Below are 14,292 nucleotides of genomic sequence, written 5' to 3' on the forward strand. Positions count from 1 at the left end.
CCGCTGCCTTTGTCACATGTACATATAGTTATTCCCACTCATAAGGGTTCCCTGGGGTCTCCCCTGGGACTCATAGTGGATGCTTAGCACGCACGGCGTTGACCAGGTGTTCCCGTAGCGTAAGCTAGCTTACGCAATACGAGAGAACCTCTCGAGAACGAGTCGGTTACCTAACGTAACCTCGGTTCTCTCTAGATGAGGGAACGAGTATTGCGTTCCTGGCCGTGCTTGTGCTACTAGCGTTCTCGCTTCATTCTATGAAAACCAGAGTTTACAGCCTAGAACGCCAATATTATACTCTCTGACCACGCCCGTTTCGGCGGGCTCTGACGCAATGAGAGCATGTCAGACTCTCATTGGCCGAGAGTTCATTCGCGTCTCCTCATAGGCTTAAGCAGTTCTCTGTGAGCGAACCAATGAGCTGCTAGCTAGCCCGCTCATGGTCTGCTGCAGCTGAACTGCGTTGACAATGGATACAAAATTATAAGATAATTTTTTGGCTTCAATTTCTCAGAAAAGACGAATCTTTCCCGTAGCGTAAGCTAGCTTACGCAATACTCGTTCCCTCATCTAGAGAGAACCGAGGTTACGTTAGGTAACCGACTCGTTTTTGGTTAAATGCCTGAAAAAGGTCTGTGGTTAAAAGCTCAAAATATGTTCACGTTTTATTCTACCACATAAAATACAGCAGTAATACCCCACTTGTGATTTTTTAAAAGCTTTATTACATGTCTTGAAAAAAGCGATTGCTAACAAGTAGCTAAATGGGATGACAGAGGTTGTTGTCGGAGACACAACATCATCAGCCAAACAGGTAAGCCTACTCATACTCGCTAGTTAGTCTGCTTTTAGCCTACAGCTTCGTTGTGTTTATAATTGCAAACTAACTCAAACCTTTTAGGGATTTTTTTTTTTTTAAAGGCTAAAGGAGTTGTCGTAAGTTAATGGTGTTGACGTTGACTTCATGATGATGATGATGATGAATTTTATTTATAATGCACTATACATTTGACATCAAATCTCAAAGTGCTTACAAAATCAAAAAATAAAAACAAATACGCAGACACTTAAAAATACTTAAAAATACTTAAAAATACGCTTTTCTAAAAGATAAGTTTTCAGTTCTTTTTTAAAAACATCCGTAGTCTTGGGAGCTCTGAGTTGTTCTGGAAGGGCATTCCACAGACGAGGAGCGGATGCTTTAAAAGCCCTGTCGCCCATAGTCTTGAGCCGTGTCCTAGCTATAACCAGGAGATGCCGTTTGCCTGCTCTGGTCCGGCTGGAGGTGTTTCGGGAAAGGAGATCAGTGAGGTATGTGCATGGTGTTGCATGATATTTGCACCATATCATGCAACCATGGTGTAAATAATTATTTACTTCTGGGCATTTTATTTAGGCTTTAAAATTCATAAAAGTTGTGCTCATTTGTGAAGATCACAATGAACAAAATGTGTAAGAATTATTAACTTTTCTTGGTCACAGAACTTTCTGCAAGCCTATAAATCCTATTGGTTTTTGTCGAGGGAACCAGGGTGATGATAACAACTTCCGGGTTGTGTTGGCATAAAAAAACGCTGCACGAGACATATAAAATAAAAATAATAAAAATCGTATTCTGCAGTATTCCATGAAAAAAAAAATGAAATGTCAATCTTTATTTCATTGTGACTTTAACTCTGGATAAGCAGTAGCAATAATCTTCTGAAGTTGCAGCATTTGGATGCTTTATCTTCCAGAGATGTGTAAACAACAGTATGATGTTATAACGTAAATAATAATAGTAAATAAAATATTTATCATTACCTCCAAGCAGATGTCTATGGGCATTTCATATAACTCACAATTACAATTTACATACAGTTGGCTTAAAATTACCTGGCTGACGTCTACATTTAGCCCAGTTAAAGAGACTGAAACCAGCTATTCAGAATGGCAGCTTGTCGGTATTTTCAACTTCTCAACCATATGATTGGTTGTAAGGATGTGATGGTGTTCCTCCAAGCTCCTCCCGCATGAGGTGACAGGATTAGAAGAATAAGTAGAGCCTGATTAGTTTTTAGCAGCCTTGTGCAAAATGTCTCTGGACAGACAAACAAAAACGCATGGATTCTGACATACTACTGTGAGTAATGTGATGTGTATATTTTTTTGTTTAATAACTATATAAACCCTATGATATGATGTTCTTCATTGTGTGTCTGCATATGTTCATATACTCATCAATGCTGTTAATGATCATATGTGATCGTGCGGAGAAGGTAGACTGAATATAATAGGGTTCTTTGTTTAAAAATTTTGAAACACTGAAATGAACACATCTTTTGGTTCAAGAATATGTTTACACTGTATTTATAAATTAATCCACACTAATATGTTGAAGTCCTGGCTCTGTGGTCAAATGTGCCTTTTAGAACTGACAGTTGTAGCATCCTTAGTTATAGGTGTCAGTCAAAATGTTTATGTTGAAAATTTGAACAGAAAATGTATTTTTCGGTTCCAGACATACAGTGTAACTGATAGGTGGGCTGTTGCAGTACATGCTGCTTGGATAAAGGGGTCATGCGTTCAGAATGAGAACAGCGTAATATTCTTTAAAGGCTTACAGGGCTGAACAGATGTCCAGTAATGGACCAAGCACTAAGATAACAAACCTCCCTACATCTCAGACACCTGTAAATGTAATTAGGCTACTGTGTGTTTATACATGCAGCTGCTACAGTATGTGAATATAACCAGGTTATCTTTGTATTCAAGAGCTCATTCTGCTAGTTGGCTCAAAAACAATGCCTGATCAGCTCTTTTGCTGTGTTGTGATCTCGTTAAGCCATGAAAATAAAGAATAAATGCCAAAATGCTGAAGTATGAAAAGATGTCTAGAAATATGTTTTTGCTTTGTTGTTTTTTTGGCTGTAAAATGAAGTGTTTAAAAGTATTTTTTAATTAAAAGCGTTGAAGAAAATATTTACATAAACAAGCAAAAGCGATATAAAAAATTATAGCAGCTCTTTCTCATAAGGGATCCTACCTTTTATCATACTGCTTTATATCTTATTTTTAGGCCACTTTAAACATTACAGGTATTACAGCGTGGGTGACAGGAATTCGAAGTTACTAATGAATCCTTAATTATTGAGGTTAATGCTTGTGCGAGACACAACAGCTGAGGTTTACATGCATAATAAGGTGTTGGGTACAGCGATTGAGTGTCCCGTTATCTGCTTTCAGGTACGAGTTAAGGAGACGATGGTGCTCTCCCTGGTTCTCTCCTCCTCAGGTCAACATGTTCAACCTCATGAGCAATTGCTGCAGCTGGATCTCCAAACTCCAGCAACCCCTGAGGTACCAGTCAACCAAGCAAATCCTATACAGTTCTATATGTTTCTTGTTGTTGTTGATCAGATAAGGTTCTACATAGAACCTTAAAGTGTTCTGTCAGGTGCTTCATATATAGAACCTTTTAGGGGTTCCCATCATGGGATAATTTTATGGATTTTGCTTTAATTAATCATTTTTTCATTAATTCATTTGAATCAACTTTTATTAACTAAACCGCTCGTAAACACTAGAAAAAATTTAAATAACCCTTTAAACATGTAAGTACTATGCAATAAAAATAAATAAAGTCCCCCTGTAGTCTATAATTTTATCTCTTAAAACTCATCTTTGATCACCAAAATGACATATTTATAGGTTTTTCCCTGTGAAAATTATTTTCTCCATGCCTAAAAATAGCTTGAATGACTGCAAATGCAAAGAATATCCAGCCCGGACTACCTGATCCACTCAATCAACTTTAGTAAATGCTACACAATGGCAAGTGGAAATACTGGTTGAATTCAGCCTTAATGTTTGAACCAGAAACTGATTCAGAAGAAATGGAAGAGTGAATTAAAGACAAGACGATGTATCAGAATGTGTTGTATGTATCGGTCTCTATGTTGGGCACATAACGGTAACTGATTTTAGCCTTTGGCTTGACAATGTTATCAAACAGCTAATAATGTGTTGCTAATGTTACACAAACCATGTTCACGTTCGCCATCTCAGAATCACACAGCTGCCTTCAAAAAATCAGTATCCTCAGAAACGCTTTGAACAACTTAGAACTGCAGTGGAGAAAGGCATATAGTTCATCATAACATCGTAATAGACATCGTATACATAATCCATCCGCTATATTGCTAAATGTACTCGGTTTTTCATTTCAACAGAAAAATATACTGGGAGAACCTGGCTTCTCTTTAGACCCCCCTGCTTCAGAGCGGTCATAGTTAATGATATGCTAAACCCGCCCACACGTTGACGTGATTGGTTACAACATGTTTGTGACGTAGAGAACAATGGTGTTGACTGATGAATTTGCACATGGTTTGTCTTAAAGCACATTAAAAACACCACATAGACGTATAAACAACATTAAAAACTTTAAAGGGTTCTTTAAAACTCAAGAACCTTAGGGTTTTGTACAGAACTTAATTAACCTTGTTTAAAAATGTTCACAGGAAGATCACAGTGCTAGTTGTTGGTTTGGACAAGGTTGGAAAAACATCTTGTGTCAGAGGGATGTTGAGAGGTAAATGAAAATGTATATTAGAGAGAGATTTGTAGAAACTAAATTGACTGCAATTTGTTGCATTTTAATGGTATGTAACTTTGTTCAGTGCCCCCCGGAGAAGTAGGCCCCACTCATGAATGTGTCCGCACTGAATTAAAGCTGGAGAACTACTTGGTTAACATACTGGATATGGGTGGGGCTCAAGAGGTTCGGGGGTCCTGGAGAGAGCATTACGGTGAAGCTCATGGCATCATCTTTGTGGTGGATTCCAGTGACAGACAACGAATGAAAGAGGTCAAAGAAGCTCTAGTGGACTTGCTGAAGCATCCAAGAGTAGCAGGAAAGCCTCTTCTTGTGTAAGATACCCCTGTTTACAACTGCTAAACTGATTAACCTGTTCACTGTCACCCCCTTTTTGAGCATATAGACCTAAACTTACATTTCTGTAATTCATGAATGCTTTGGAATAAAAGACCAAGGGAAGAGAAGGTTGGTCTCTTTTTAAAGAAGACACTCAGCAGATTATTGCAGATAATTCACTTTAGACATTCTACTAACTTTAAGTAACTTTGCAACTACATGTCAACTAGCAGTCATTACAGTATTATTAAACTGTCTGCTTAATACTTCTTAAAACAATTTATTTTGATGGTCCCCAACAGACATTCTATTGGCTAGAAGTAACTTTGCTAGTACAAAGCTCAACAGACTTTAAAATCAAAAGGTGCTGTTTTCATGGTAACACAATGTCCAGTTCCACAATGGATGAATTTTGAGTGTTTAAGCTTTCGAATAATACCTCATTTATGATGAGTACTAAAATATATGAGGAAAAAAGGCAAAAGGCACTACAAACAATAGTTTTAAAATCAATATAAAAATTTCAATTTTAACAAGGTACAAATGACTGCCCTAAACCATATTCAGTGTCTAATCTGTGACTATTGGACTATTTGCCTGCAGGCCAGTTTATTTTGGCCATCTCTATATCTCCTAACAGGCTGGCCAATAAACAGGACAAAATGAATGCTCTGCTGGGAAATGAACTCATTGAAATTCTCTCCCTCGAGAGGCTGGTCAACCAGAGCCGGTCCCTTTGCCATATTGTGAGTACTGTGGACCAATAAAAATACAAATCTGACATATGCAAAATATATGATAAACCTTCAGGAAGTGATTATGGAGTAGAGCAACTGATAATATGCCAGTATTGTCAACTTGTAAATGTTAAAGTTTATGGGAACACCTTGACTGGTTACCAGTAGTTTTATTACCATATACTTTGAGCGGTTGATTTTAATCTACAGGAGCCATGTTCTGCCTCAACGGACCTGCGTCGCTGGTCAGACAGAAAGACCCTGCGAGGCCTCAGATGGCTACTGCGAGCCGTGTGCCTGGACTACCCAGACCTCTGTGGCCGCGTGATGAGAGACGGGAGGCGCCCATTAGGACCAGAAGAAAAGGAAAAGAGAGGAAAAATAGAGAAGAGCCGGAACAAATCTAAAGAGGAGAGGTGAGTGCTGCTTTACTACTTTACACACACACACACACACACACACGATTTTGTTTTGTTTTTGAAAGAGGTTTATACTCACCAAAGCTGCATTTACTTGATCAAAAACACAGTAAAAACAGTAATATTGAGAAATATTATTACAGTTTTAAAGAACTTTAAGTTTTCTATTTGAATATATTTTCAAATGTAATTTATTCTTGTTATGGCAAAGCTGAATTTTCACATGATCTGCCAGAAATCACTCTAATAATCTGATTTGCTGCTCTAAAAACATTTCTTATTATTATCAATGTTGAAAACACTTGTGCTGCTTAATATTTTTGTGAAAGCCGTGATACATTTTTTTTCAGGATACTTTGATGAATAGAAATTTCAAAGGAACAGCATTTATTTTGCTACAATATAAATGTTTAACGTTCACTTTTGATCAGTTTAACGAATTACATTTTAATTACATCGTACAGACCCAAAACTTTTTAACGGTAGTGTATTATATGGTAATTTGTGTACATATAATAATTAGATAAGATGTTCTTGTCTTGCAGAACACGGACAAGCAAAACAGATATCCGTCAAGAGCATCACAGTGAAACTGAGAGGAAAAATGGGACTCTGCAACCAATCAGAAATATTCTAAATAAGGTTAAAAATCTTTATCATGGAAATTTGAACAAATCTATACTGTTGTATAACTCACTTTACTTGATTTACCCCTTGACATTTTAGGAGAACTCTTCAAAAAAGAAATTAAGCAAAAAGAAGAAAGTGAATGTTAAAATTAAGAAGGAGAGTCTAAGCAGAGGAATAAATGAAAAAGAGGTGGAGGAGACGGAAGGAAATGAAGCAGAACAGGAACACAGCATCCAGAAAGACAAAGCCAGCAGTGCATTGCTGCTCACACCAAAACGTGGAAAGCTGAAACGTAAAGTTAAAGTAAAAGAAGAGAACTCGGGTATACCTGAATCCCCCATCAGTGAGGTCTCCAAACCCTCTAGAGGTACTTGGTGTCAGCAACTGAATACGGAAGCTTATACACTCTTTAAGGGTTAGTTCACCCAAAAATGAAAATTCTGTCATTAATTACTCACCCTCATGTCGTTCATCTTTGGAACACAAATGAAGATCTTTTTGATGAAAACTGAGAGCATTCTGTCCCTCCATAGACAGCTACGCAACTATTTTGATGCTTCAAAAAAGTTCATAAAGAGATCGTAAAACTGCGGTTTAGTCCAAATTTTCTGACGAGACATGATCACTTTATGATTTACAGATTGAATTTAGGTACTTTTATTCACATGTAAATATTCATCAACTCGCACATCAGCTGTGGTAAACGGAAGCTCAAGCATGTTCGCTTGACGTGCGAGAACCAATGAGATTCATTCTCGTGTGTTACGCAGCATGTTTGAGCTTCCACAAGAACCAATGAGGTTTGTTCTCGCTCATCAAGCATGTTTGGTTGAGCTTCTGTTTATGTTCGCTGATCAATGTTTAAATGTGAATAAAAGCCTAAATTAAATCTGTTCATCATGATGACGAAAGTCTTACGGGTCTGGAGCGACATGAGGGTGAGTAATTATTGACAGAATTTGGGTGAACTATCCCTTTAAAAATAGAGGTTCTTTATTGGCATTGATGTTCCACGAAGAACCTTTAACACCCATGAAACCTTTCCATTTGACAAAAGTTTCTTCATAGTGGAAGCAGGTTCTTTAGATTATTAAAATGTTTGAAGAAACTGGTTCTTTTAAGAACTGCTCTACTGTTCTTCTATGGCAGCGCTGCAACAAAAAAAAAAAAAAACCTTTTGGAACCTTAATTTTTAGGAGTGTATATCATCATATTGCCCTCTCATGCTTTTAACCTACTTATTCACAGGAAAAGAGGAAAGAAAGAGAAAAAAGAAGACTGTTAAAGTAAAACGAAAGAACAAGATAAACACAGAGGAAGTTCCCACTGCTTATGCACAGCCTGTTGATCTTTCAACTACTTTCGGTGAGCATCAGTGACTTCTAAACCACTATTCATTTTGATCAGGGCTGTTCTTGGGATGAATTTTGGCTTTGTGGGAGGAATTTTAAAACACATGCATATGAACTTTATACTTATTGGCAATAATTGTTCTACACTGATTTTAAAACTATAAAACAAACAAAAGAATTTGCTCAAAACAGACAGCCCTGGTCTGTAGAAATGTAGACTAATTTAAAGCATTTAATTTGCCTGTTTCCTAATAGACCTTTACCGAAAAGCAATTTTGGCTCTCAAAGCCCGACAGGAACAGGACATTGTTTCTGGATAGTGAAGAAAAAGTATCGTGAAGGTTATCACAAAGAATGAAGAAATGGATGGCTTGCTGAACCACGTATCAATGTCTTTTACCCACTGGATGATGAACTGAGCCCATCTGCAAACTAGTTACTGTTTTGTATTGGCTAGAAGGTCATCATCAATACTTTTGTAAAGACTTTTTGAGGCAACTTTAATATGAATGTATATAATTTGTATTGTAATTGTATAAAGAGATTGTTGAGTAATGACATGAAGATGATGGTGTATTATTAGTGAATACTTTTATATTATCAACATATCAATGTAAACCTAAGACAGTATACGATGAATCAGTCTGATGGTTTACCATGGTGTACATTGCAATGACTTATCTATGATTTATTTATCTTTGAACCTGAGATATTCTTTACAGGTTTGAATAAGAAGTTGCCTACCCTTTTTTGTGAAATTGTATTTATTTGTACATGTACCTTTTTTAAAAATATGAATCCATTTCATTTTAGCCATTTTATACTTTTTATAGAAGTGTCATGGTTTTATAAGAAGAAAAAAAAATCTTATTTCGCAGAATAATCGTCCCTGAAGTTTTTCCATCAGATATATGAACAAATAAATCCAGATCAAAACATAGTGTCATTTTTTTAAATCAACTGATCTAAGCTTACACACCTGGGTTTTTTTTTTTGGAGATGAATTAACTGGTCATGTGTCTGATGCTGGCCAATAGTGAGCCTACGTTCTGACCAAGCGGCAACCTCCCTGTCTCTCTCTTGAAACCAACACGGAAGTGAATTAAACTGCAATTCATCTACTGACCGCTTGAGGCTGGCTGCAAAAGTGAGTCAAATCTGCATCTCCCCCATGTTAAGATGCCCAACTTTACAGCAGAAAAAAATATGTTTACCGCCTGGAGCAAAAAGTGGTTTTAGTCTTTATAGCTTATTTTGCCCTTCATGACAACTGTGAGGGGGGTGAATTTTTTTTTTTACAACTTATCCGTTTAAATTATATTAAGCCTGCATAATTAAGGGCGTGGACACTTGAGTGACAGGTGGATTGCCGCTGCTGTCACTGCTAGCCGTTTGTCTGCTGTCTGTCACTCTCAGCTAATTCCAGCAGCTGCTGTACTTGCCATCTCTGCCGTGTTCGTGCTTTTTTCGGGATTATTTCATACAATTTAATACACGCATTATACCTTCGCCCACGCCGTTGCATTCCGTTGTTGTCGAGTATGGAGAGAACAACCAGCGCTGTATTTCCAGTTGTTTTCCTCGCATGCACTAACGTTAATGGATGTCTGACAATTTCGTTGCTAAAAATGTCTATAGACCACACTCGTTATGCGGTAACAGTTACTGTTGCTCTCACGGAACAGATATGCAGCTTATTTAACTTTTTAGTGTTAAAAAGTACCGCAGATGAAATTCTGCAGGTGTCAGTGCTTTCTCTCCGTCCATGCAATAGATGCACACCCTTGAAACGCTCTTCAGAAACCTACGGGTGACGTCACGGACACTACGTCCATATTTTTTTTACAGTCTATGGTTCTGACGTACAACCCAGAAGCGCTGCGCTGTTACACTTTGTGAACTCACTCAGAGGCCCACACAGAAGAAAATGAATAGTTGAATAAAGTCGTTATTTGTGGGGAGTTTTTGGGCACAAAAAGTATTCTCGTCGCTTGATAAACTTAAGGTTGAGCCACTGTAGTCACTTGGACTATTTTTTAAACATTGTCTTTACTTACTTTCTGGGCCGGCAAGTTTCAATTACATAGAAGCCTATGGAGGAGTGAGAGAGCTCTCAGATTTAATCAAAAATATCTTAATTTGTGTTCCGAAGATGAAGGAAAGTCTTACGGGGTTGGAACAACATGAGGGTGAGTATAATTACTGACAGAATTGCCACGTCAGAACCAATTTTGATTTTAGGGTGAACTAACCCTTTGAACCAGTAGGGTAACTGAAAAAAAAAAACAATTGGAAATATTTTTTAGCTTAGGTGATGTCATCTGCATTTTAAAATACATTAAACTCATTATTTAAGACAGTAAATCCACACAGTGAAGTAATTTTCTATTATTTATAATCAGGTACCATTTATAAACAAAGTTGTTTTAACTAACTGGATGTTTTTGGAACTACAAACCGATCAGTGACAACAGCGCCCTCTAATGGTGCTTCTTAATAGTGTTGCGGAATGACATGCAGCCATATTTGACAGTATTCAAGCCCTTCCCCCCCCTTCAGCATCTTCAGCAGGACAGTGAAAAAAGCTGGAGCGGGACAACGGATGCCAATCGAAGGGAGACTTTACAGAAGATGGCCTCGCCAAGAACAATAACCATCGTCGCCCTTTCCTTTGCACTAGGTCTCTTTTTCGTGTTCATGGGTACAATTAAACTCACACCCAGATTAAGCAAAGATGCATATAGTGAAATGGTAAGTGATCGTCGTTTAGCAGCGCCCGTAATAATAATCAAATTAAGCTTTAGCTGGAGGCAAACGGCTTTGTTTTAGGAGGGGGTGTTGATGTAATTGTCTGTTTTTGCATTTTCTATCAAATGTCCGCTAGTGCTGTTGGTGCCTGCTTGTGTAACGTTAGCTATTTTAAAAAAAAAATCGTATTGGCTATCGAGTTGAATAGAAATTAAACTGCAAATAGTTCTATCTATAATCTAAAATATATGACAGACATAATTAGATTCTTAACGAGTGGGACTGTGTAAAACAACTGAACATCATTGGAGCAGTTGAACAGCGAATTATGTGCACACAGCCGCAACATTCTTTTATTAGGCTACCGCATAAATAACGTTAGGTCAATTACGACATCACAATGATAATCATCTGTATGATAAATGGAACAAACGCTATCAAATACGTGTGATTGTTTTGTGATTTCGTTCTAAAACAATTCCTTTGAAGCGGATCATGATAAAGCAATGGCGGCGGTTTCCAGCAAATTCTAGGCATCTAGGCTATCTTCCATCTGCAGGTGCAGCAACTGCTGTGATGTCATAGACACATTCCATTTTTTTCTTTCTTTAATAAAAAGTTCATAATTAACTTACAATTCAGCGCAGTACAGTTGGGTCAATATGAGCATAAAAAAGTATTTCAAACGTTTGCATCTAACACACACACGCACTAAAACCTTGAAACTTCAAAACTTAATTAGCTTGTAAACTGTTTTTCATGCAATACAACTTTGTTTGTTTCACTAAAGCCTATTAGTGAAGACATTGCATAGATTTCCATTGATTTCATATCAGGTTAATGATATTTTCTATTATTTAACCCAACCCCTCCCCTTAAATAGATACTGATCACAGAAACGGGCAAAACACTGCATTTAAATAAAAACACGTTTTAGCTGATTTAAAATCCAAAATATGCATTTTTTTAATGTATATGTATTTATCTTATATATTGTTATATATTCTTGATAGTATTGCATTTTACCTGCTTCTAAATTCCATAATACTGTTCCTTTTCCAGAAAAGGGCATACAAGAGTTATGCCAAGGCCCTTCCAGTGTTGAAAAAAATGGGCATTTCTTCTGTACTTCTACGCAAGATTATTGGTACTCTTGAGGTGGGATGTGGAATTGTTCTGACGCTTGTGCCTGGGAGACCAAAAGACGTGGCCAACTTTATTCTGCTACTGGTTATGCTAGCGGTGCTCTTCTTCCACCAGCTGGTTGGAGATCCTCTAAAACGCTATGCCCATGCCCTGGTATTTGGTATTTTGCTGACGTGCCGACTGCTCATTGCTCGTCAGGGTGAGGATCGGCCAGAGAGGGAGGAGAGACGAGAAGAGCAGATCAATGCCCAGGAAAAGAACAAAGTCAAAGTTTCTTAGCTCCACAATTTCACAAAGAGATCTGTGCTTCTCTGATAGTAGAGAAGGTGCTCGGAAAAAAAGACAGTTGTCCCAAAAGGTGATTAATGTCCCAGCAGCCCGAAAATCAGTTCTTATCTTACCTTTACCTCGTTTCTCACCTGAAAAACGTCTTTGAATCTAATCGAAATCCTCACCACAAGCACCATTGTGGCAACTGTTTTGGCTGTGGTTTTGCAGCAAAAGATTAAACTACTGTTATTCCCTGCTAACTGTATTTATTAATATCATGTTTTTCGCCCTTCATTGAACAATATTCCAAATGCCACTTAGACTGTACATTAACTTCAAATGTCAGCCATTTTTTTGACGTTTTATTTACTTTTTGAATTACTGTAGATGAGTACTATACAAAACCAGTTGTTTACATTAAGATTTTTTTTTAATTAAGAAATGCTGTACATCATTTGTTAAAAGGTTAAACTTTGCCCAATAATTTAGATGGTAGACCTTTTCTGTAGCCTCAAAATCTTTTACAAACATCAAAAATGAAAATATAAAACCAGTTTGTTTAGAGACAAGGAAGTTCTGCACATTATTTATATTACTGTAGCTGTTATTTTGTGTATTTTTACTTGTAAGGATTTTCAAAATGTTTGTTTCTGTTATCAATTTTGATTTTCTAGTTTGACTTAAAATACACAGTCCAATAAAAATCTTATCCTTGGAATCTTTTGTTTTTAGGACAGAACTACATTTTCTTTCTTTCTTTTTTATTAACCATTTTTAGTACTAAATAGGATAAAATTGGTTTTGTGTATTGCAGATTTTTTTCCATTTATTGTATTTTCTTTCGATCAATGTGTTCCTCTATACTGTTCTGCACAGCACTGCACATTTGAGGTGTTTTTCTAATTTTACATAATGTTCATATGCATCACTACTAGGGCTGGGCGATATGGCCAAAAAAAATTATCACGATATTTTTTTTATATCAGTCGATATCGATAATTATCACGATAAATGTCAAATCTTTATTTCTTTCAAGTTTAATGGCAGATTTTTGCTCCTAAGTGAAAGTTGTAGAAACTAGTGTGTTAATTGTGGTTTTAAACTACTCTTTATTGTCAGAACATATCATGACAATCACTTGCCAAACATATATTTCTTAGTTTCTGCATGTGCTAATGGGGATATTAAGTCTTGAAACAGGTTTGTGTTGCCTGACTTTGATGGCACATATCTTCAGCACAGTTTGCAGTGCAGGCTGCAATATTAATATTACATGTTTTATCTCGAAACGCATATTTGACAGTGAGTTGACAGTAAATCTGCATCCTAACTCAAGCTAATACTACTATGTTAAATTTATGTTCATTAACAAAAACAGTAACATCTGTTAAAAAAAATTGACAACCACACTTTTATTTGGTCAAATGTAATATTCTGACTGAGTTTTAACCATAGTTTTTAACCATTGCTTATCCAGTATCATGCATTTAGATCATGATAACCACAGATAAAGCCAGGCATAGCCTATAGCACCTCACTATCATGGCAAAATGTAACTTTATGGTTTCTATGGTAATTTGTATGAAAAACAGTAGCCTAAATACATTATTAAATACTGTAATTATATTCCATTAGTCATTTAATACATTGTCTACATTAATAATATAATACAATTCAATGTATATCCCACATTTCATGGTGCAGTTAATATTACTAGGCCAACGTTACAGTAAATCCATGGTAAATGGATTCAGTATCAATTCAGATTGACAGTGTTTCTCCTGTTCGTCAGCCCTTTAAACTGGTTTAAATCACTGAGACATTTGTGTTCTTCGCTGAATTCAAGCGCTTCTCACTGGATCTCGTGAGCGAGGCGATCAGAGTCGCGTCTGCTCTAGTGAGCTCACGCTGCGCTGCCGTTGTGCCGTTTGGACTTTGAGCCGAGCGGATAAACAGTCCGTGAGGCGCGCGCGCGGTTCAAATGAGTTTCGTTCCGCTTTTGGCGCATAAACATTATCAAACATTTATCGAACTCTTGATATCGTTTTATCGAGAAAAATTATATCGCGATAATT

At 37.0% G+C, this 14,292-nt stretch overlaps 2 protein-coding genes across 2 annotated transcripts; both read left to right on the top strand.

Moving 5' to 3' along the window:
- The first annotated feature begins 1,906 nt into the window (after positions 1 to 1,906).
- arl13a (ADP-ribosylation factor-like 13A) lies at positions 1,907 to 8,606 on the top strand. Its single transcript, XM_056270311.1, has 10 exons — positions 1,907 to 2,122; positions 3,226 to 3,339; positions 4,503 to 4,573; positions 4,662 to 4,911; positions 5,556 to 5,661; positions 5,863 to 6,068; positions 6,617 to 6,713; positions 6,798 to 7,068; positions 7,950 to 8,066; positions 8,309 to 8,606. Exons 1-10 carry the CDS (start codon positions 2,103 to 2,105, stop codon positions 8,371 to 8,373), a joined length of 1,317 nt encoding a protein of 438 aa, XP_056126286.1. The 5' UTR covers positions 1,907 to 2,102; the 3' UTR covers positions 8,374 to 8,606.
- A 1,976-nt stretch (positions 8,607 to 10,582) lies between these two features.
- Positions 10,583 to 12,240, top strand: tmem35 (transmembrane protein 35). Its single transcript, XM_056270306.1, has 2 exons — positions 10,583 to 10,804; positions 11,864 to 12,240. The coding sequence occupies exons 1-2, from the start codon at positions 10,685 to 10,687 to the stop codon at positions 12,224 to 12,226; spliced, it is 483 nt and encodes a 160-aa protein (XP_056126281.1). The 5' UTR covers positions 10,583 to 10,684; the 3' UTR covers positions 12,227 to 12,240.
- The last annotated feature ends 2,052 nt before the right edge of the window (positions 12,241 to 14,292 follow it).

This window comes from Rhinichthys klamathensis, unplaced genomic scaffold, assembly GCF_029890125.1.
Source record: "Rhinichthys klamathensis goyatoka isolate OS25496 unplaced genomic scaffold, OSU_Roscu_1.1 h1tg000301l_1, whole genome shotgun sequence".
Lineage (NCBI taxonomy): Eukaryota > Metazoa > Chordata > Actinopteri > Cypriniformes > Leuciscidae > Rhinichthys > Rhinichthys klamathensis.

What these genes read in the sequence shown, in the direction of transcription:
- arl13a (XM_056270311.1), top strand. Translation starts at nt 2,103, where the DNA reads ATGGATTCTGACATACTACT. An exon ending in GCCGGTCCCTTTGCCATATT is followed by an intron (nt 5,662 to 5,862) that starts GTGAGTACTGTG and finishes TTTAATCTACAG; the next exon opens with GAGCCATGTTCTGCCTCAAC. An exon ending in TCAGAAATATTCTAAATAAG is followed by an intron (nt 6,714 to 6,797) that starts GTTAAAAATCTT and finishes TTGACATTTTAG; the next exon opens with GAGAACTCTTCAAAAAAGAA.
- tmem35 (XM_056270306.1), top strand. Translation starts at nt 10,685, where the DNA reads ATGGCCTCGCCAAGAACAATAACCATCGTCGCCCTTTCCTTTGCACTA. An exon ending in AAGATGCATATAGTGAAATG is followed by an intron (nt 10,805 to 11,863) that starts GTAAGTGATCGT and finishes TTCCTTTTCCAG; the next exon opens with AAAAGGGCATACAAGAGTTA.